Raw genomic sequence first — 23,347 nt, forward strand, 5'->3', positions numbered from 1 at the left:
TAAAGAACAAACATGAAGAAATGGCAGATGGATGGCACTGCCATTCTCATTCCTTATTTCTTCATTACTGTGGTTAACGTTTTTATTTTTTCCTCTGAGACATCAAAAAGCAACTTTAGCAAGCAACTACATTCTGTCATCTCAATGGGAATACACCACTTCTTCCAGCTCTGTCTCATTTTCTCTTTTACATGTGGCTGAGCAGTGTGCTTCAGAATCCACTTGCTCTATAAAATATCTAAGGACAGCTTTATAATAGAATCATTGAATGGCTTGGGTTGGAAGAGACCTCAAAGATCATTTAGTTCCAACCCCCCTGCCATAGGCAGGGATGCCACCCACTAGATCAGGTCAGTGGTTGACCTTTAGACACCTAATTTGCTTTAGACTGCTAGAGTGAAGAGACCTGATGTTTTTGATCTGAATCTGGGCCTGAATCTCACCCCCTGAGCCAGATTCAGTTGTCTACCTGCCAGATATTTGAGCATTTGCACAAGGGTAGCAGCTGTTAGAAATGGAGAGTCAATGTCCTCAAGAAGCAGCTGGAAGTCAGGAGGCCTTCCTATGGGGTTAGACACTCTTGCAGATAACTAAACCGAGCCCCTAGTGTCAGAGCAATCATAACATTTTTCATCATCACACTTATCTAAGCAAGGCTTTTAGAAGTTTGCATTTTTAAAATTTCAATTTAGATTCTTCTTACTAGAACCCTTCACGTAATTCAAAATACTAGACTTCCATTCCAAAAGGGCGAGGAACTAATGGGAAAATGTGGAATAACACACCACTGAGAATAAACAATAATCTCAGCTATGGGACTTGTCAGTCAGAAACAGCAGAGGAGAAAGAATTAAGGATCTTGGCCACTCAAGTGACAAGGCTGCGAGAAACATGATTCTGGGCTGTCTCAAGTTAGTTAAAAAAGTATTAATGGACTGCATACAACACTGGTAAGGCCTCAGCTGGAATGCTTCACATGACTTTTGAAAAAAAAAATAAATTCAAATTGATAAAGATGGAGCTTGATTGTTTTACGAAATAGATTACATGACGTGATAGAGAGGGATGAGACCTGGCAGCCAAGGAGGTCTTTTTGTATACTCTTTCTCTAAAAGAACTCCATACGTTGTTGCTTCTAACATCTCACTAGTGCACATCGTATTGTCTTAGTGACCCAGATCCGTCGCAGCCATCTTCTCTTTTTTATTGAAGAGATTTTACAGGGAAAAAAAAAAAAAAAAAGATTTTTCACATCTGTAAAAGATTTTTGCTTGTTTGTGATTGCCTAGCTAGAGGTGATTTATAGGACAGCCAATCCCTAGGAATTCACTCAGGCATCATAGTTGAATATATACATTGTGATGTATCCATAATGAGGTATGTTAATCTATAACCTATTTCCGTGTAATAAAATAAGCTGTTTTCTTTAATGCCATAAGGACTTAAATGAATTCATGAAAAAATTGACCACAGTACTGCAGCAGTTTGATAAACTGATAAGGAATCAATAGTGCAAAAGTATCAAACAAAATTAGTTAAATTGTCAACAAAACATTACCAGAAGTCATGTTTGATGTCTACATGCAACTTCGCTTTATTTATGCAATTGGTGAGTTAATTAATTAAAGAACTCACTCAACAAGATAAAAGACTTGTGTCTATGAAGAGAATACCAGTTGTTTCTTAGCTGAAAACACTTCTGGGTAACCCAGAAATAACAATAAGATATCCTGCAAGTACAAAAGAGATCACCCCATTCAGACAAATTTACAGAAGAAGGTATCCCTCATTGTATTGCTGGTTGCACTAAGCAAGGGTGCTCCTTTTTTTCTAAGCAGTAGCTCTGATATCAGGTACACTGCATGGAATCAGGCACTACTCCTGATGAACCAACAGAAGTACCTCATGTTTCTCCTACCTCTCAGAGAAAATATCACGAATTGCTTGATCTTGGTTTATTTCCATGCTGTCTTTATATTTTAGCAGATTTTGTTGATAACAGAGCAGATTAGGCATCTAGAGAAACCAAGGACGCAAGCAAGCGCAGTCTTCTTGTTTGTGAAAGGGTAAGGTCTGTGGGATCACAAGCACTGGTAACCACTCAGACAAAACTACAAGGAAACATAAGGTTTTGAGGGACAGACCTGATATGTGCACAAGAGCATTGGGCAGTATGAAAGCCTCTCCTTTACCTTGAGCAGACCATACCACCTGTCTGTATATGTAAAACAGATCCCACAGAAATCACAAGTAGGATTTAGTTGTCCAGTTAGCACAGTCAGTGGCATCTGGAGAGCAATTCAGTTTTCCCCAGATTGCTGCACCAGGTTAGCTGAATTGCTCTGTAGATCCTTGGGCTGTGTAAGTACATACCCTTTGAGTACATACATTGACTACGACGACAACACAGACTGTAGCCCACAGAAAAAAACATCTACAGTTATACACCATCCTGCAGTGATAACTCCCATGTGTTCATTTTGATTTGGTGTGTACAGGAGGTATTCTGCACACCACTAAGAATCTCATGTATTTAAACAATGGTAATAATTTGTTTTTCTTATTTATTGTCAAAAAATACACCTCATTGCTTTCTGCAACTTCCTGAGGAGGCAAAGTGGAGAGGGAGGCGCTGTTGTCTTCTCCCTGGGAACCCACGGCAGGACACATGGGAACAGCACAGAGCTGCACCTGGGGAGGCTCAGTCTGGACATTAGGAAACCAATTAGTCTTAACCAATTTGGGAATAAAACACAGACAGGAGAATAGCTGTTTTGAGCTGTTTCTAATAGTTACACATACTGTGGGTAGCGCTCCATCTCATGAAATACCAGTAAAAAAGATTACAGAATAATCCTGTATTGTGGGGAACCGGATTACGTGGACTAATGAGACTTTTCTATATCTACATTCTGTGGCTTGTCAGAGATCACAGAGAGGATTCCATGATTTAACAAGGATTCAAACTCAGGCAAAACTAGCTTCTAGCCCTGTGCCAAGCCCACTGACCATACTCCTTCCTACCACCCCAGAACTGGATATGGATGTTCATGTGGTGGCTCCTCTTTATTTTGGCTGTATAGTGTATGACAGATCCCGAAAACTTAACAACTAAACCAGATTTCCTTGTGTTCATAGGAGAAACAAGGCCCTGGGAGTGGGAGATGCTCACCTTCTGCTGCCTTTTGGGCTTTGTGGGACTGGAAACAGCAAGACCTACTTATGTGTCATGCACATTCAACTGCTCTTCAGCCCTCTCCCTGCTCTTCAACTCTTCCTTTGGCTCTGAAGTTCCATAGGCTGTATTTTTAATGAATTCTTTTGTTTGTTTAAGTCTCTGCAGCCTTCTCATCATTTGCTTTCTGCATTGCTTTCTACCTTACCACACCCTGACCCAGCTGCCTGCATTAGGAGCAAGCACGATGGAGATGCTGGTGAGGGGGATCAGCCACCTGAGACAACAAAGACTATCTAAATGGCTGTGTCACCAACACAGCTTCCACCACACCAGGAAAGTTGGTTTTGGTAAGGACTCCAAATACAGGGGGAGATCTGCCAAGCCCTGCCACAAATACGTGTATCAGAACCGGCTGAAGATTCAATCGATTAGCTCTCTAACAGAACGGGTTTTTTCATCTAGCGCTAATCTGCTCCTCATTTGTAATCTCTGCACAAATCTCTGTGAAGCCAGGAAGGATTTAGAGTCCCTGTGCATTACAATAGGTTGCAGAAGAATTTCATGACAAATATCCAGGAATGCAATAAACAACCTGGGGTGAACAGAGAGGTACTTTCAACTTCACATGGGCTGCCCATACTGGAGAAGAAAAATCCATAAGTACTCCTGTAGTCTCTTTTAAGTTATCTGCTTTTTAAGGAAAAGATTATAATTAGTCAAATGGTTAGTACTGCAACGAGAAACCCAGTTGTTGCATTGCAAACTCAGATTTTGCCAGCATGTGCTCAGGAGCACAACAGTGTTTGTTTAGTGGTATTTAAACCAGTGGGACTGATATAGATAAAAAAATAAAAAACAAAACAAAACAAAATCAACTGGAGAAAAAGTGGCAAAAGTTAGTCTTAACATCACCATAAAAAAGTCTTATTTGTAAGGTACAATATATTCAGAAGGGCAGAATATCACAAGGCAAAATCCACAAATGTGATTTAAAATTGGATTGAAAATATTTGAAAAGTGGCATGTCATGTGTTTACAAAACCAGAATGCATGGGTGTTTCGTAACATTAGATATTCCCTGTCAAGAGATTTTGCTGGATGTATAGAGCTATCAGAGATCTTACCACACCATGAAAGATAACTGCATTAATGGAGAAGACAAAGAAAAAGTACCTTGGGGTAAAGAAAAAAACTTAAAAATCACCTCCCATTTGAATTACTGACTGACTCAGCTGTATCCCCACCAAAAGCAATCATTAGCACTAAGAAGAATCGAACACCTAAGGCACTAAAGGAAAGGAAAAAAAAAAGTGCAAGATTTTGAAAACGGAAGGCCAGCATTAGACTTACAGATTATTTAATTCAGATTAAGGCACCTGACTTGATTGAGTCAACTTTCGCCCCTAAAGAAATTTTTGCAAAGGTGATTTTATACGTCCTTGTTCGTCCTTTATGCTTTCTTGCCTTTCTTCCTTCTTTGTGTTGAGGTTTGCTCTATCTGTACTACCAATTTAAGTAAGCTTGAAGCTCTTTACTCACCTCCATTTTCCCTATAGATCAAAGATTTATTTTCCAAAGTGCTCCCCCCTTTGCCTGTTTTTGTCTTTTCTCTTCCCCTTCTCTGCTTCCTGGTTTACTTGCTTCTCTTTCTCTCTTTTACATATGCTTAACTGTAGTGACACAAGACTGCAATTGTGAGGCCGTGCTTTCTTTCCTTTATTTCCCAGATTTTGAGTAACAAGGACTAGATAATTTAACAGAACATAAGTCTATATGGATACACTTCTATCATCCACTCCGACCTGAGTTTATAATTTTAAAAATCATTAAACCATTTCTTTACTGAACCTGCTGACACTTCAAGTGGACAAAAGCATTTCAGTTTTCTGAAATTTAAGAGACTAAATGCTGTATGCTTCAGGCAGAGCCGTACGACAGAGATGCCACAAAGCCCAATGTTCTTAAAAGGAAGAAGATTGAGTAATGCTCCTGGATTATTTATATGTTTTTTCAAGATCATATCAATGTTGAATGACCACCATGGTACCCAAAATGTAAACTAAGGGAAGGAGAATTAACATTGCTTTGTGTTGGAGATAGGAAGTGAAGACCCACAGGAGGTCTGGCAGGGTTTAGAAGGTCTTCTGAAGTAAATTTCACCATGACCACACTGATCTGTGTCCTGAACCTCTGAACAGAAACAGAAGCGGACCCTGAGCCTCCAAGATTTGGCTCTTGTTGGCCAAGATAGGCTTGAGATGCAAACCCTTGTACGTGCTGCAGTGGAGAGTAAAATGTTTCCTTTATTCTCAGCTGGGGCTGGGAGAATAAAAGGAAGAGCTTGGTCCTAACCTCAGATCTGGTAATAGGTTTGACCCTTAGCAGCTCAGTAATGCCCATCCCTGCTGCCCATATATCTAACACAGGGTATTTTCTTCATTTTCAGCGTCCTCTTGTCCTATCTGCTTGGCTACGGACAAGCACTAGTGCTCTGCATGACGGCACTACCTCATTACCTCTACTCCCTTCCCTCAGCCTAAAATACGTTTCAGAATTTGTGGATCATGGAAAAATCTCTCCCTGATTTCTGCATTCATCTATCTTGACTATGAAGTTGGACTACAACAGCATCTTTCATGAAGTCTGAAGCAACCTGAGGAAAACAAAGGCACTTTTATTCTCATGGCCCAGACAAAAGGGGATGAAGTAATGAGCTCACAAGCCTCACAGACACCTGTATATCCTACACTGAATAAACACAGAGGTTTTCAGCTATAAGCTTTTGAATCCCTTCTCTGTATAACATATCGCTGATGTCTGTGTAGGCTTGTAACCTTCATGCTGTTTTTCATTTTCAGCAATTTTGCACTGCAAATGCCTCTCACAAAATGCAGGTGGCATCCATCTGCACACCCAGACTGACTTCTGGCAACTCCAAGGACACGTGCAACAATAAGATACCGATCTTGTACATAAATGACTGCAGCTGACCTCATGAAACCATTAGGGGATGAATTTTGGTCAACCATAGATGTGTAATAGCCATTTTGTACACTCTGATGAGTGATGGAGAAATTTCCAAGGTAGCAGAGACCTGAGCTTGCAGGTAACACAGCAGCAGGTTAATGAGATGTAATGGTTGGGGCCACATGCAATGTTTTCTCAGAACCAACGCTTCAGTTAATAAAGCAGGTTTCCTGAATATGATTATATCACTTATGAACTTAAGATTACAGTTGCCCAGTATAGGTAAGAAAAACATTGGTTGATTGCCTCAGCAAATTGGCTAAAAAATGCCTCTAATTAAAAGCTACAATCAGTTAACATTTGCAATATAATTTCAATGATGTTTCGTAAAGCAACACTAGGCAGAAAATAGCCACTCCATAAACAATATAGGGTCGTCAGCATAATAAATAGCCTTGCAATGCCAGATCTGACTACATTGCTTCAGGCAGGATTAGCAAAGACTTATGGCAAACTGGACATTTCTTGGCATTTTTTATTTATCTTGGCTTTTTGGTAGTAGTATCTGCTTCTTGGTACTGGAGATGGTGGAGGGGGAGGGATTTCAGCAAGAAACTGGTTATTACAGGATGACTGAGGTGCCTGAGCATAGGTGCTTGGTCCATTTTGATATCTCCTAGGGTTGCCTGCTTGGCATTCCTGTAGGTTCTGAGTCTAATCTGCCAGAAGGCCTCTTTTGGGTGTCTCAGGTACCCTTTGGCATCTAAAACGGCAGTAGATTTCATGCTTAAGCACTGAGTAACTATCTAGAGAGATATTAATTGTCTGTTGCCTACTTTCCCCTCAAATATGTCTGCATCCTCACTCCATGCAGAGTGTCTGGGAAATTCTGCCAAAATTGTATTTTTATGTTATATTTCCTTATGCTATCCACAGACTTTCTCCTAATTTAAAGAATCCATTTGTGCACTTTCTTTCTTCTCTCTGCTCACTACTCCTTGCTTCCCAACCAAGCCAGCCCATCACTTATTAACCTCTCCTGCTTCCCACATTGCACTGCCAGTCATGCAAATTCACTAGCACTCTGTGGGGGTTATGTCCAGAGGCAACCAGGAATTTGGACGACACCTATAAAGCTAGCAGTATGTTTCATATACCAAGATATGGTATATTCTTAGCTACAATATTTATATATTCTTCCCACTGCTCTTACAAGTGCCCCCACATCTCCTGCTTCTGGGTGTAGCAGCGGTGAAGCAGCATGGATGTCTTCCTGTTGGGTGTGGACATGCTCTTACCATTTCACCTTGGCTGGCACAGAGGTGCACCCCAGAGCTAACTTGCCACTATGGAAAAATTACTGTGACAAAGGAATTTTGAACAGCTTCCAAGCAAATGAAGGACTGAGGTCTATGGTATTGAACAGACTTATCCTGCCCATGAATAACTTTATTTTCGCTTGCACTGACTTTATCTCTGCCCCTTGATAGTTCCATTTGCAAAATGCAATTTTGAAGAACATGGATCAACCTGGCTGGCAAGTCTCCCAGTCCCTGTAAGCACACAAGCAAAAACACAGAGGTCACATTTTGTTAGTCTAATCATGGAAGTATCTTCCAATTTCAAACATTAATCACTGCCTGTTATTAACAAGGATATAAATCAGCCATTTGGGGTACAATTGGTAATTTTACTCTGTGAAAAGTACAGTATCAATATGCAGTAAATAAAAAAACGCCAATGATTGCTAAGCACCCCTGATGTGCAGGCTGGAAACTATGATGAAGTCATTCTTTGGATTTACATAATTGCAAAGAGGTGAAAGTTGTTACTGATGCTGTGGCATTGATAATGTTGTTAAAAGCACTGTTTTATGAGAAGTCAAAAGGTAGTCCTGTATCTTGCTTTAAAGGGTAGACGCTATAATTTGTTTTTAACTCAGAACGAGTTTGAAGAATATAAGGAGTCCATGGATCACCAAATCAAATGCTTTCCATAACCCATACCCCATCACATAATTCCTTTTCCTTAACTGAGCACCCTGACTCAAATTAAGGTATTAACCTGTCCGCACCCCCTGGGTGGCTGCCCATCAATATGAACAACTGCCAACTTAAATCCGTTTATCGGCAGCTTTTTGTTCCTGTGCCAGAAGAATCACGTAGGTGAAATTGCCTTTTCCTATTTCCTCCTGTTGAGGCTCTGATGTATTTTCAGAGCACAGTCAGAGCTCCCCTCAGACTGACCTTGTCCAGGCTCCCACGGCCCTACTCCTTCAGTTTGCACTGGTAAAGGCAGTCTCTGTTCTTCTGCACGTGCTGGGAGCCCTTCCCTGCAGCTGCACCTCTCCGAAGTCACCTTTCTGGAGGTCAGGACTGAGCACAGGTAGGACCCTCGGTACCCTGAGCAATGGTGCAAGCACTGCCCATGCTCCTTAGGAAAATACGAACTCTTAAACACACTGGAGATTGCATTTCCCTTGTCATGGGCAGGTTGCACAGTGATTTGTAGTTGTCTGAGTACAAACAGGACATTTTCCTGATTCTAATTCTGATTGTATAAAATTATTAAGTGTGTATACCAGGGCCTAGACTTCATGACTACAATTTCATGTTAGACACAAAGTCTGCTTTCTCTCCAGTTTGCTTATATTAAACTTCTATTGCCTCATCCCACTTCCAGAAGGTCTCTTCCAACCTAGATGATTATATGATTCTATGTGATAATTTCCAGTTCTGTAACCTCTGTCCAATTTACCACTTTGCTCTCCTGTTCAGCATCACCACCCTCACTGAAAACAGAAATGAAAATCAATCACATTTGGAGGCCATACTTAACAGGCTTTCATTCTTCTCTTTTGTGCACATGATAAAAATCTTGTTTTAACTTTGCAAAGCTTACCTCAGCATGTTGTATGGCAATCTCACTTTAACTCTGTACTGCCCAGTTCCTGTTATTTAAGAAAGTTTGCTCTTTGGAAATTGAAGGCATTATTTACAAGGTCTGTTTGCTTTCTTTTCTTTATATTTTTCTTTCCATTCAATTTACTTGAAACCAGTGCAAAGGTCTCATAAAACGAAGTTATAACACATAGGAAACACCTACCTCCCCTCAAAAACAAAACAAAACAAAACAAACAAACAAACAAACAAACAAAAACACTAAAAAAAAAACCACACAAACACATACAGAAAAAAGCATTGGGGAAAAAGGGATATAGATTAAAGTGGGTGCTGTCTAAAGGTATTGTGGTGTCTCTTGAAAGCTTATGTTTACAAGTTATCTCAGCCTGACACAGATATGCCTACACTGCAGTCAGTAATCCTGACAAACTGGTGGCTACCTTGGCAGAAAGGTGGGGAAGCTGAGCTCATGAATGAAATGCACTCCAAAAAAAAAATAAATAATACCCTACTTCAAAATCCGAACAGCAGTCTTCTAGAGGTGAGGCTCTGCACTCCTTGTTTCACAAACTAAGCAGCAGTAAATTCCTTCACCTCTGCTGTGAAGGAATGCATGTGAACCTCATTCTGCATTGCCAGACATATCCCTTTGCAGAGCAGGGAGCTACTGAAAGCTTGCTGCTTGTTGTCCTGCTCAACTCCCTCGGATGTGGTGTATGCTGATGCACTGCCCAGATATCAGACCTACAGGTGTCCTATCGAATAAATTCTCTTTTTGGACTTGGTTATGAGGACCTGAGAGCAATTTGAGAGGACAGACTGTGGGAGTATATTTCCCAGGCTGCATTTCTTTTCCTTCACCTCCTTTCCTCCACCTCCATCCTGATAATCACTGTGAAAAAGAGAGGTACAGCCTGTCACCTTGTTTTTTCAAACTGGTTATAGAAAATAACGTGTACCATCAGGAATTCTGCTTGTCTCCCATAAAAACCTCGTAACTGAGAGCTATTTTATAAAACTGTCAGTTCTGTGCCCGTATTTCCCATAAAACTACACCCATCAGCCACATTTCTCCACTTGGGCTTGTAATTCCCTCTCCCCTCATTCTTTTAACTAGCCACCTCATCTCAAATCATTCTTTGCATAAACTGAGGTTGAATGATACCTGGATAGCATCTCCACTGCCTTCCTGAGCAGTTACACACACAGCAAAGGGTTTTGAGTTCTTTAGCAGCAAAGTCCTTCCTCTTTCACCTAGAGTAGAGCAATAGAAAAGCCTTCTCTTCTGGTTGCTGTTCTAGGTTAAGGTTTTCTGCACAAAGGCAATAAATGTGCTTCTGTTTCCTGGCTCCTGGACTTACCTGCAAGAGGATCCTATTTCCATCATGGTCTTCAGTCTGCCACCTGCCTTCACTAATTGGGCTGCAAGGGTTGGGCAGGAGAGGAACGAGCTGTCCAACATCCTTCACTCTGAATTCCAGCACTGCTGACTCGGTTGGCACTGGCATTTGGCCCTTTGGAAGCTTTTTTAAAGAAAACTGAATGTCTATTTCCATGTTGGAATAGACAGGGAAAACACAAAAGTCTGCTTTTTTCTGACATACCGGTCTTTTCAGTATTAACTCATACAACTTGAGAATGTCGGCATAGTTTTCATTCCTGCAGTATATCGTGAAGCGGATAATTTCCTTCCCGTAGTGCACTGGGCGAATGGCCCACAGAGGGGTCTCGGGAGCCAAGGTGTAAAAGTCCTGGCTGCATGGCATGTAAGGGAGGAACTTGCCGTGCACTCGCTCTGTGTGGTGGTAATGCCAAGGTGGCCGCTGAAAGGTTTCGTGGAGCTGCAGGATGGGCTCCTCTCCGTACTCCTCCTGCAGGAACAGAATGACGGCAAGGGCAGGCTGAGGAGCGCCAGCCTTACCTGGCTTCCTGCGCTTCTTGGACACGCGTCTTTCCGAGACTCGAAACAGCTGCAGGTCCGGGTGGATCCAGGCTAGGAGCTTATCGACGGCTTGCTGAAGAGTCTTGGATTCACCTGGGTCGGTGATAATATGCACACTAACGAGGAATGGGTCCTGTATGTCTTCCACAGAAAGTTCACCTGGGAGTGTAAAAAAGAAAAATATCCTGTAAGATTTTGAACCCACTCATTTCCTTGATGAAGAAACAGTCTACTCAGACACACTGGGATTTTTTTTTCACCTCTCTCAGGCTCACCTACAATAAAGCAAAAATAATGTGCAGTCATAAAGCAACCAATAAAGTAATCAGAAGACAGAAGTTTCATCAAACATGCCATAACAATTGCTGCTTCTACTGAGATAGGACCCAAAGGACATTATCCATAGTGTATTTCTGTGTTAGAAAAGAACTGCCTTCTACAGCTAAGAGGTAGGAAAGACAAAAATATTGACGTAGAGTTGAGGTGGAAGGGACACTAATGATGTGTAGAACGATTGGAGTGGACAGTGTTTATCCCATCTTGTTTTAATTTGCCACTTGGCTTGGGGCATGGAAATTGCACCGCTGAACTCCACTCTATCACACTGGAGTTTTCCACCAAGTTAAACCGTTCCGTGTCCTGAAGGCAACTGTTTTAATAAATATGGCAAAGTTTAGAGGTAGAGGCAATATCTTTTGTTAGACCAATTGGTACAGCTGGGGAAAAAAAACAACAGAGGAGTCTTCAGGCAGACAAGCCCTTCTTTGGGAAAAGATATTACTTCTCCCTACAAATCCTGCAGTGTTTATATCCTTAGACAATCATTACTAAAAATACTATTGCTTCAAGGTTTTTATAAGATTAGGGATGACTGGTAAAAGCAGGAAGCACAAAAGTTACACTTACTCAAGGGAAAAAAGAAATCCCCATTTTGCCTTGGGAGCATTCAAAGGGGCTGTGTGTGCTGCTGTCCCTAAAACCTCTTTGACAGCTCAGCAGCAGAGCAATGGCTGGATGGAGGGCAGGGGTGGAATTATCACTTCTGTTCTGCTGGAGCTGCATGCCAAGAGAGAAGCATGTAAAGAGACATCCAAGACAGTTTAATAAATCATGCAGGTAATCGGGATGTTTTTGCTGAAATGGTTCCCTCTATGCGGAGTTCTGAAACTACCTACATGTCTGAGACCCCAGGCCTGGGCACAAAGCCTAAGTGTGTGAAGACTTAGAAAGGCTTCCCAAGCTTTTCATTGTGCAGACCACATTTAATAGAGGGATTGTCTCACAGGCTGTTCCCCCTCCTATTGGCAATTGTACGAACCTCTCCCTCCTCCATCCTGGCGTCAGAACAACATTCCTGTGATACTTCAGCAATTGCTTTAATGGAAAAGCAGCACTATACAAGTAGCGTGTTTTAGATGTCTTTTAGTACAGGATAGCTGCAAGACACAGAGAAAAGCTAGATGCAACTGTGCAGCTCCCCAGAGATGTCCAGTAAGCACACCACCAGCCTCAGTTTAGACGCTGCAGAATTATATGGCATGCAGAACAAATAACAAGCTTTTTGCCCAGGGGAGATATAGAAAACCCAAGGAAATTATAAAAAACACCATTGTGGAGTTTTTGTATCTCTGCATGAAATGGGTGATGCAGAGTGACTCTGTCAGTTGGTTAATGGAAGAAAATTGAAGCAAAAGAAAAAATCTGTGTCAGTAAACAGCAAGAGGCTCCGCTGCGACAATTGTTACTGGTAGGTAATTCTTGGAGATATCCCCTGTGGATAGTCACAGTGTGGGAGAAAGACAAAGGGTATGGGGGGGGAGGCCCTCTCATGGCCTTCTGCATGGGACAGCAGGACAGGAAGGCAAAACAAATTACAGAGGACAGTGATCTAATAAAACCAGAAAGGAAATAATTGCCATAGCTACGCAGCCATTAATTTTTTAAGACTGGCATAGAAGATGTTCAGTTCTTTTCTCCCTCCATTTCCTTTGTCACACAAATGCTATCAGAGCATGCAACAAGCGGCAGGCTTGATATTTATGCATATAAATGACTGCAGCTTTCAAAGAAGCCTGGGCACAACAATGCGAAGCAAAGAGCCATCGTTGCTGCGGGCTTCTTACTCTGAATCGAAGAAAAAAAATTCCCCGAGCGTAGCTTTTCTGCCCTCCCGTTGCTCAGCGTGGTGCCTGGACACTGAATGGGCTGAAGCATTTTTCATTTTGCAGCCAGCACCAGTATTAGTATTCTGCTGCCTGTGCCCATCAGCACCAGATGCTCAGAGAGCCAGCCTCACAAGACCACCAAAGCACTGCACAAAACCATAATTAGCAGTTAGGGTTATATATATAACAGTGAAAAGCACTTTTTTTTTTTTTTAACTTAACTAGAAGCAGCTAACTATGCTGAAGGTGGAAAAGTGTAACAAATCAGTACAGAAAGAGCTTCAGAAACTTTTTTTTTTGATAGCAAGGATGCTTTTTCTGCAGTATGGGTGCCACTTTTACACCTTTCATTTTGTGGCTTCTGTGCTTGTAAAATGGCAGCCCTTTCTGTTTTGATAAGAAAACCAGAAATTGAAGAGAATCAGAAATGAGAGGTAAGGAGCTGAGATAAACTTCCCCTGAGCTGATGGTAAGCTGCAAATTGTTTCTGTGTTACTAACAAGGCTCTTTGCTTCAACTCACAGGGAAAGGGGAGAAATGGCACCATTTCTCATGACACAGTTCAATTCGCCCTCCGGCAAATTGTCACAGAAGCAAATGAAAGCTCTGCATATGTATTAGCCCTTCTGTGTTAGCGGTTAATCCCACGGAAAATATCAAAATGCTGAGACATCTATTTGGAAATAAGCTCTGCAGTTCTCACAGCTATGACATTTTTTCCCCCTATGACAGAAGGGGATTAATTCTTTTTGACTTAGCAAAGCACCAACATTGCTAAGAGGTAATTGCTATCAAGGTTGAAAGAGCATTTCACAATCCGAGACTTTTTACTCATCTGCTAGGTAGCATTGCCACCAGGAGAGGTTAAAGCTGTTAGCAAACAGCCCAAATGCTGAGGGCTCTCACACTTGATGTCCTAAAGCTGGCAGCAGAAGGTGGCCTGGTATTTTATGACTGAGCTCCTGATGGGCTGGTATGTGTTGCTTCTATTGTGTTGCTGGTGCAATATTGCTGGGCAGAGAAAAAAAAAGGAAGTCCTGCAAAGCAGCATGGCAGTTTCATCCTGTGCCTCTTCTTCCCCTCCTTTCTCTGCCTAGAAATTGGGATCTTTTCATCAGGAAAAGACATCCTGACAAAAAGCAGTGGGCGCTGTCAAGTCTGTGCCAGCTGCTTCACCGAAATTCATGCTGCCTTGTCCTGGGGACAGACAGGACAATGGCCATTTCGTGACACAAATGGGCAACGTGGGAAGCCATGGGTTAAGGGTGGAGGGTGGGGAGACAGCGGCTGCCCCTGGGAGGTGCCATGAGGTTCAGAGTCTGGTATCTGGGTAACACCGTCCTTGTTGAAGCTGGCCAGGAATGTAGGGCTTGTGGTGCCAAAGCTGCACGAGCAGCTGTAACTTCAGGTCAGTACCCAGCTGCTCAGAAGCCATATATCCCTAGAAGAAATGGGCAGAGGGTTCCCCATGCCAGCTGGATACTGCTCGGGTAGAGAAATCTCCCTCTTGCATTTGTTTTTTGGCACTAGGACTCCTCCAGCAGAAAGGCTGCTGCGGTTATCAGGCCGCAGCTGGCAGCCTGGCCCCTCTTTTACAAGAAGGCCCAGATTACGTCCCCCCTGAAGAGGTCCTGCATGAAGACCTGTCCATTTCTGGGGTAGTGCTCCAAACACTTCTTCATTTCCGAAGTCTGGATGACATCTGGTTTTCCTGGCTTCACCTTCCTTGGCTGGAATTGCATTAACTGCCCAAATCTGGCCTGTAGCACAGCTTAGGAGGGAGACGAGCACCCAAGACATCTCTCCTACACATGTCTTGGTGAATCAAGATAGGGACCTAAAGACCCCTCACGCTCACCAGGAGATATTAATGAAGAGTTACCTACAGGGTTAGGCAAACCTGGAAGGTATGTGAGCTAGGATGGAGACTGGGGCAAAGAGAGATTTTAATCAGACCGGATCCCAGCCCCAGCTTCTGCATAGGAAAGTGCATTTCCAAATTGAGGGAGCCTCTGTCTGAGCCTCTTACAGCCTTATAGACTGGATCCCTTCATCACTACATTTCAGGCTGAATTCTGATGCTGTGAAGCACTACAGGAGAGGTAAATGAGGTAGTCAGAGAGGATCAGAACAAACACACCAAGCTCCAGAATTGCAGCACCCATCAAACAATGCTTCGTTACCAAGAAATAACTGCTAGCAGAAGGTAATGAAAGAACTCAAAACTGAACATTACAGATCAGCATATTTTGTTCATTGCTAATAAATAAAAATATTCGAACTCTGGGAATGTAAAAAACAAACAAAGAAACAAAACACATCTCCTCATATAAATAATGTCAGAAAAAAAAAAAAAAAGAAAAAAAAAGAAAATCACTATAATATTTCTTAATTGACTCTTCCTGGGATTTTTGTTGCACAGATAATTTCAGTATTTCCCTATTTCAATTCCATTCCAAAACACAAATAGATGTTGAAATGGTACCATGTCTCACCGAGCAGGACCTTCACATTTCATTTGATTCTAACCCAAGACTGACCCTTTTAGGCGGGTTAATTGAAAGGCTCTTGGGCAGACAGAGGCTATTTTCACAAACAAGGAGCATTATTCTGTGGGCAGCTGCAACAGACGTGGTTACTGGCCACCTCTGGCAGCAGAACCCACTGCTAGGTCACGCTTCGATGAATTATGCAGCATCAATAATCTTTTGAACAGGCGGGAAGTGACAGATTCACCAGCTCCTCCATTCTCTCTTCCCACTGTTTCATGTCATCTGGCAAATGCAGGACTGCAGCATAATGTGTTTCTCAGCATGTCCTGCTTAGCACACCACCTCAAACTCATGAGGGATGCTCAGAAGCGATAAGAAAGGGGATATTCTGCATGGCACTGTGACAAGAAGAGAAACCTCTTTCACACTCCCATCAGAGCAGCATTTTCCTGTGGAGCTGCAGTTGAATGTTCTCTAACAGAGGTAATGGTGCCAGGATGCTCACTCCTCCATCCTTGCTAAGGTAGTATGGAAAATGCATAGCAGACCTGCACATTGACAAGCAGGGCAAAATGGCCAATCTGCTCCTCCAGACAGGCACATAATGTTAGGCTCTTTGTGCTTTTATCTGGCTGCTGTAGGGCTCAATAAAAGGTATTGAGGAAAACCAAAGCTGGAGAATGAAGCCTGTTATCTGCTCGATGGAGATAAAAAGCTTTCTGATGCATTAATATGAACAGCCTTCTGAGGAGATGTCATTGCCCTTAGTATACAGCATGCAGCCAACCCTGCAGGACTGAATCTTATTAAAAAGTGATACTTGATGCCCACAGAGGCACTGCGTGATCGAGCAAAGGCAATGGCAGATCTCACCGTGGGGTACCTTTGCTGTTAGATGGTGCAGCAGCTGCTGAAACTCCCTGCTGTGCTACAGACCCGATGAACTCCCCACCTGCTGTTACAAACCTGATGCCTCCCCACCAGCCCTGACCTACCTAACGGCGTTGTTTCATGCTCAGCTTAAGCTGCTGCTGATAGGGGCCATCTCGCTCTCCCTCCTTCACCCCTCCATGCACTCCTGCTCACTCTGTTTTGTTGGCCTGGGTACTTTTGTAGCTACATGTCTTAAGCTGAGCGTGCAACTGCACCTTGACTTGCTCTCCTGTTTGTGATCCTCCTGTCCTTGGTGCCATCTCAGCTGGTCTTCAGAACCGTATAAAGCCCTCTTTCTCCCTTTCTTCTCTGGGTCTCAACCACTGCAGCCCAGAGTCACCCTGTGGAAGTTTAGGAACCCTAATGGATGTCCCTCCAGCAGAAACGCGTCCTGGACTCCTTTTGTAGTCAAGGCCACAGTGCTCCACTGTCTACAAGTGTAGTGGGAGCTAAGTAACTGCATTTCCATCTTCATTCCCTAGCTATGCAACTCATAGGAAAAGGTTGTGGGCCTATGTGCTTATCTTGAAGATCACTCTCGTTCTGGTAGCTTATCTTGCTGTACCACTTTGTCAACAAACAAGACATGCTTTAGTGATAATCACTACAGAAGAAATACTCTCCAATGATGTGATTACGTCCTCTGAAAGCAACTTTCAGATTCTATTAGTCAAGCTGATCACTACAAGGTGAACCCTCAGGCACCCCTTAGCTCACAGATGCACCCTAAGTCCCTGTTTCCCCCAACTCATCATTCGCAGTGCTTCAGCCTTCTCACTTACTCCCTAACTACCTGGCAGACAAGAAGCAGTTCACACTTGGTGTAAAGATACGTCTGTGTTCTCTGCAAACTGACTGTCCAGCTGTAGGTTGAGAAAACAAATGGCTTCAACACACATTGCAGCCTTTTTAATCCCTGAAGGCAAAAGGTTTTTTTCCTCTGCCTTTCTTCCAGTTCTGATGAAACCTGTGGGATGTTAACATCTCTGAGACCTTTATTTCTCTATCAAAATTTATTGAATGTGAGCAATGGCCTGAAAAAAATGATTTTTTTTTTGAAGAGAAATGGCACAATTGTGTTGCGTTTCTCTTCAAAAACAGGCTAAAAAGAAAGGGACTGGTGTGCTACAGTGTGTTTTTAGCTGTCTAATCCTGCATCCCTCACACTTCAGCCTTCTCTTTGCAAATCCTGTATTTTCTATCTAGGTTTTATGCTGCCTACAGGCATGTCAAAACAGAGCCTGTGCCTTGCTGTATACTAAGCATCTAGAAAAAAAGACCCCCAACTCCAAGAAAAAGGTGTATGGGATCTTCAGGCAGGCAAACAGATTTTTTTTTGTTAAAAATTCCTTATCAGGTACTTACTCTCTGGGGAGAATTGAGGTCTTATCTCAGTGCTCTCCACAAGCACCACAGATTTAGCTACAAGCTTGCTGGAAAAGAAGAACCTCAAAGTGCTGATGTGCTCACACATCTCTGGGACAGTCACTACTAAATTGAGACTACTGGTAAAATGGCAGAAACTGGCAATGCTATTAAAATCAGCCCTGCCTGCTTGCTCTTCCACCTATTATGATGGTGCCAGGGCCTTCTAACCATTTTTTCTGAGTACTTGGCAGTCCAACTTGTGGTGCTTGCCCTGTACTTAGGTACTCCTGATACCTGGAGCAGTCTGGGGCAAACGTTCACTGAAAAGCTATGTAAGCTACAGTGGGGAAGCTTAGCATAAAGTATTATGCTAGGAATTTAGGGGCATTCTCCTGGATTGTTTTAATTTCTCCTCTTCCCTCCCACAGAGTTCACCACAATTCAAGAGCTGTCTTGGGAGTCTTAGACCAGTCTGCACTGCATGTGTGTCCATACCACAAAATGGATTCATGTGATTTGGCATCTTCCTTACCTGTCTTCACTCTAAAGCCACAAACTACCTCTATTTCCCCATCCAGGGGCTCAAATGGCTCCATCAGATAGCGATTAATTCTCACAGGAGACCTGATACCCATATGAGAAACAGTAAGTGAATTTTTTTTTAACACCCTGAAAAATATTCCTGATCTGCAGAGAACAGCTGGCATTTGTTATTCTGTATATATCAGAAACAATAAGCAGAAAACCCTCTGGGGAGAAGTCAGTCATAGTGGTTAGCTGCTGCTCACCAGGTTTGCCCCAGTGATGCTGTTGGTGCTGCATCGCCCAGGCAAAGCACGGGACTCTACACAGCAGCCTAGGCTGCTGCTAAATTCAGTCCAGTGGAAAAATACAAGAAAAGTGCACTAATTATCAATGCTCAACCATTACATTAATTTGTCTTATTGGTATTTTCTACTGCATGTAGAACTGAAAAAAGTTGCCCCACTTTTTTAAGGGGGATAGGGGAGGGAAGAGGGTCTGAAACTGAAACACAGGGAGAGCGGTATTCCAGATGACTCCAGCTTTCCACGTTAGACAGCTTAAGCTTTGCAAAGATGTAAGTCCTTTCCAATCATAAAGTCTTCCGAAATAAAGATACGGATTGTTTTACTGGGCAAGAACCCAGGTACTGATCTTTGGTATTAGTTTCAGACCTGTGTTTGGAGTCACAAGGTGTGGTAATTCAGTAAAAGTCCTGTCAGCAATCCCCGATAAATCAGAGGCTGCACTCTACGCATGTCAGCACTCAAACTGCGTCCAGCAACATATAGTTTAAAGTCCTTTGACTGCAAGCATTGCATTTTCTTCAAATCTGACTCCTATATAAAGCTGAGATTCTAAAAAAATATGTTTTTTTATAAAAGCACAGAAAGAACATGGCATTTGAAAAAAAAAAAAAAACACCACAAGAAACTTGTACACTTGAGCAGCTGACAAATTTGGTCTAACAGTGAGCTCCATACCTCACACAATGTACTCTAGTTAACTGAGAGTGTGATTTTATGATTGGCTTAAGACAATTTAAGACTTCACTGCTGGCACTCTTCCCCCTGCTATTCCCAGCTAAGTGTTTCCACTGCTTCCCATGTGTCACATCTAGCTGCGAGTTGAAACAGCTTGCTGAACAGACTGGAAAGAAAGACTCAGACGAGGAATAATCAGGATTGTTCCTTCTGGTGGCAGTCAGAGAACGGAACTGGCCAAAAATGTTAATTCTCAGGAAGGTTTCTTTTAATCAGCTTGCTCTCACAAGGAGGTGGCAGGGAAACCCAGCCAGAGGGAAGGCAGGAGCCACCACAAAGCATCTACAGGAGGGACGCATCCCAAATAAACCATGGGATCAAGCCCTGAGGCGTGGTCTGGCATTGCCACATTTGTGTCTGTGCAATCACCTGTATCAGCTTCAGAGCAAAGGAGATATTCAGACTGCCATTGTCAACATAGTGAGCATTTAGTAGAAACTGCCTCAACAGCTTTAGCCTGCACAAGTGTTTTGCCATTTCACTTGGTGAATCCGATGGCTTTTCCCCTCCTATCATAACTGGTGCCTCTGAACCAGGAGTTGCCTGACAGATTTATTATGGGACAGATTTACTTAGCTTCCCTCTGTGGGTTTTAACAATTCAGGCAGATGTCTCAACAATTTTCAGACCATTTTCATCGTTGTAGCAGCTGAATCTGGGAGTGTCAGGATCTTTCCTGCAACCCATTGCTCAGGGTGAAAGACCCACTAAACAGCTGCCTAGCTCCTTGTGGTTTTCTGAGACAGCAGCAGTAACGCTTCCATACAGGGAAATACAATCCGCATCACCTCATAATCCCATTTAACTTTCTCTGAGATCTTTTCTGTAATTTTTTACTAGGACTGTGTGGTAGTCGATAGCTCAGTGCTTATCAAAGCTTCCCCGTGCTTCTGAATCATGTCTGGTAAGGAGAAAGAAGAAAGATTTGCTTATGTGGTTTTGATTATGGCTATGTGCACTAAAAACAGGAGCTAGAAAAAATGTCAGGTTGTCATTCATACCGTGTTTTTTTTTTTCTGTATAATTTGTCTGGGTTTTATCAGCTGCATCTATGACAGGAAAAAGAACGAACTGGATGTGGTCAGAAAATAATATATAATGGTGATATAAGGAGCAGCACAAGTAGAGTTCTGATAGCTCTGGTCCACTAACTGTTTAGGGTAAGCTTACACCCCTTCAGTACTGAAATCCCAAGCTAACACTAAGCCAGGGGGAAGCACTTCAACCACGGGACACACAATTGGGTGTGTGCTAAATGATCCCAAAGACTAAAACTCTGGCACAAAGCATGGGTTACCCCAAACTAAAGACGTTTAAAGAGGAACTTCAACCTTTACAAGAGGAAGGGCTTGCTTGTGGTTAACAGCACATACTTGACATGCAGAAATCAGGATTTGGTTTCAAGCACCGCTACACAGATGTTTGTGCATGTTCTTCCATGTGGCTCTGCCTCAGTTCTTCACTGTCTTCTGTTTCTGGCCACTGGCCATCTTTAATCATGTCATTAAGGGCACGTGTCTTTAAGGGCTTTAGGGTTTTTATATTTCCCCTCTAATACTTATGTTTCTAAATAACCACGCGCAGTAAGACCATCCTCAACACATTATCTCCCGATGGAAACAGTGCCTAACCTCATCTTCAGGAAAGGTAAAAGTGCAAACAGCAGTGTAAGTTCTGTATCAGCAGCTCTGGCACAGCTCCCAGGCTGTGGTGCAGCAGCAGCAGTGCCTAACACAGGAGTGGACACTTGTAGATAAGACTGTGATGTTGGTGGGGCTATGGGGGTGGCTGGTGTTGTTAAACACAGGGAATTCTATTTAAACATAGGAAAAAGTTGTGGGGTTTTTTGTTTGTTTGTTTGTTTGTTTTTACTGTGAGGGTGGTCAGACAACCATCTCCAGTGATCATCTCCAGCTTAGACCAGACCATTTCAATCTTCCAACCACAGCTTTCTATGATTCGGCACCACGTTTTTCTATCCCATATCCAGGCACTTGCACAGAATCATTTAAGTTGGAAAACACCTCCAAGATCATCTAGCCCAACCTTTAAAAGGTAGGGGACTTTGATGATGAGCAGTTACACCAACACATTTTACACAGCCAACTACTGCTAGGTGGCATGTAGCATGACTTTTTCCTTCTTCACACAGCTGCAGTGGGCAGCAGCACGCTGCTCTTTATCTCTAGCAGCATGACACAGGCTGGGTAAGATATGCAGCAGATACTCCCTGTATTTCCTGTGGAGCTGCCACTTCAGGTTTCAGCACTCCATAAAACACCTGAATTTGCAGCATTGGCAGATGCTGCAGGCTGACAGCTTTACATGATTTGGGCCCAATTTCCTCTTTCATTTTTCTTTACACTTTGATTCATCTTCTTTTTGTAATAATACCTTCTGGGAATATAACACGATTCTGGCAAACCCACCATAATTTGATTTTGCAATTTTATTTAACAGAGCCTGTTGCCAGCCATTGTAAAATCATCTCAGTTCTCTGTAGAAATAAGAAACAATATACTATGGTATATCTTCGTATTGCAGTAAAAGAATAGAGTTATATCCTTACACTTACTAAATGATACTGGTTGAAGAAACACACAGAGAATATACCCAGTCCAGCAGCACCTGGAACAGAACTGGTTTGAACTAACTGAGCTTAAAGCAGGCAAATACATTACTAATTTTTACCTTTGTAACAGATGTTTAATGGTCCTAATCAAACCCACCCCTCTCCTGCTTCTGATTAGTTTTCATCACCTTTAATAGTTAAGTGAAGGCAACCAGATTTCTAAATGAGGCATGAGTAACAGGAATCCATTTCTCCATGTGCTGATGTTGAGGATACCTATAAATCTACGTAACACTATAAATCCTTACACTCCTGTAGCTCCCGTTATCTCTGCTAAATCTATTGTCTTTAGTCAAAAGCTCCACTAGTGCCCATTTTGACCGACGTGATCCCTCGGTCTCTAGAGTGTTTGGTAATAAAAACTCTTCAGAATTATAAATGGGAGAACTTCTGAAGACACTGACTTTGCTTTCCTGTATAAATGACCTGGTCCTCAGGGTGGATATTACACTTTTTATATACAGGGATACTGTTTCTCTTCACATTTCCTTCCAACAATGGTTACAGTCTGAGAACTTGAATAGAGATGGAAGATTTTGATTCTTCTGTGGTAACATCAAGAAATAGAAGCCATGGGGAGAAAAAAAAAAAAAAACAACGAATGAAAAACAGAGAAAAAGAGACAAAACAGAAGGATCAAAGGAGAAAGGTATCATTGTTACATGCCTATAGTATGAAAATGGTGTGACAACAGTGCATTGAAAAGCTCTGAGCATGGACAGGACAGATGGCCCAATACTGACTCCCCATGCTCTACCCTGATGAATAATATCTGTACCTGAGAAGCTTTTGCTGGGTCCGTGGGATGAAAACACACTCAAATATTGAATTTCCACTGCTGATGTTGACCCTGGGTGCAGCAACCTCACAGCAGGGTTCAGAGTAGACCTGCTCAAAATGAAAGCAGTCTGGCAGAGCACAGAGTCAGAAAGGAAAGGTAGCACAGCCTTGGGAAACTGCAAAGGATAACCTCAAATTCAGGCCAGCACTCATTTTGGGCAACTGTTATTTTTCCTGTTTGGATGTTGTGACTTGACTGCATGCCATTAACTTACTCTAATTGCCTTTAGGGAGAACTGTGAGGTGTTTAAGTAAGATTGGAAGTAAGTCTGAAAGAAAAAGAACATCGATTTTGGTATGTTGTCCTGGATGGGGTAATGGCACATGTGCCAACATGAGGTTTCAAGGCTCTTTTCATAAAA

The 23,347-nt window shown here is 42.5% G+C and overlaps 1 protein-coding gene across 1 annotated transcript in view; it reads right to left on the reverse strand.

Moving 5' to 3' along the window:
• Positions 1 to 23,347, reverse strand: part of FAM124A (family with sequence similarity 124 member A) — a gene marked incomplete at both ends in the record, with an annotated part of 38,847 nt that overhangs the window by 1,139 nt on the left and 14,361 nt on the right. The window contains one exon of the mRNA XM_084284420.1: positions 10,410 to 11,149. Coding sequence (XP_084140546.1) covers positions 10,410 to 11,149 — 740 coding nt within the window. The remainder of the gene's footprint in view (positions 1 to 10,409; positions 11,150 to 23,347) is intronic.

The sequence above is a fragment of the Netta rufina genome (genome assembly GCF_964035555.1).
Source record: "Netta rufina genome assembly, chromosome: 1".
NCBI classification, from domain to species: domain Eukaryota; kingdom Metazoa; phylum Chordata; class Aves; order Anseriformes; family Anatidae; genus Netta; species Netta rufina.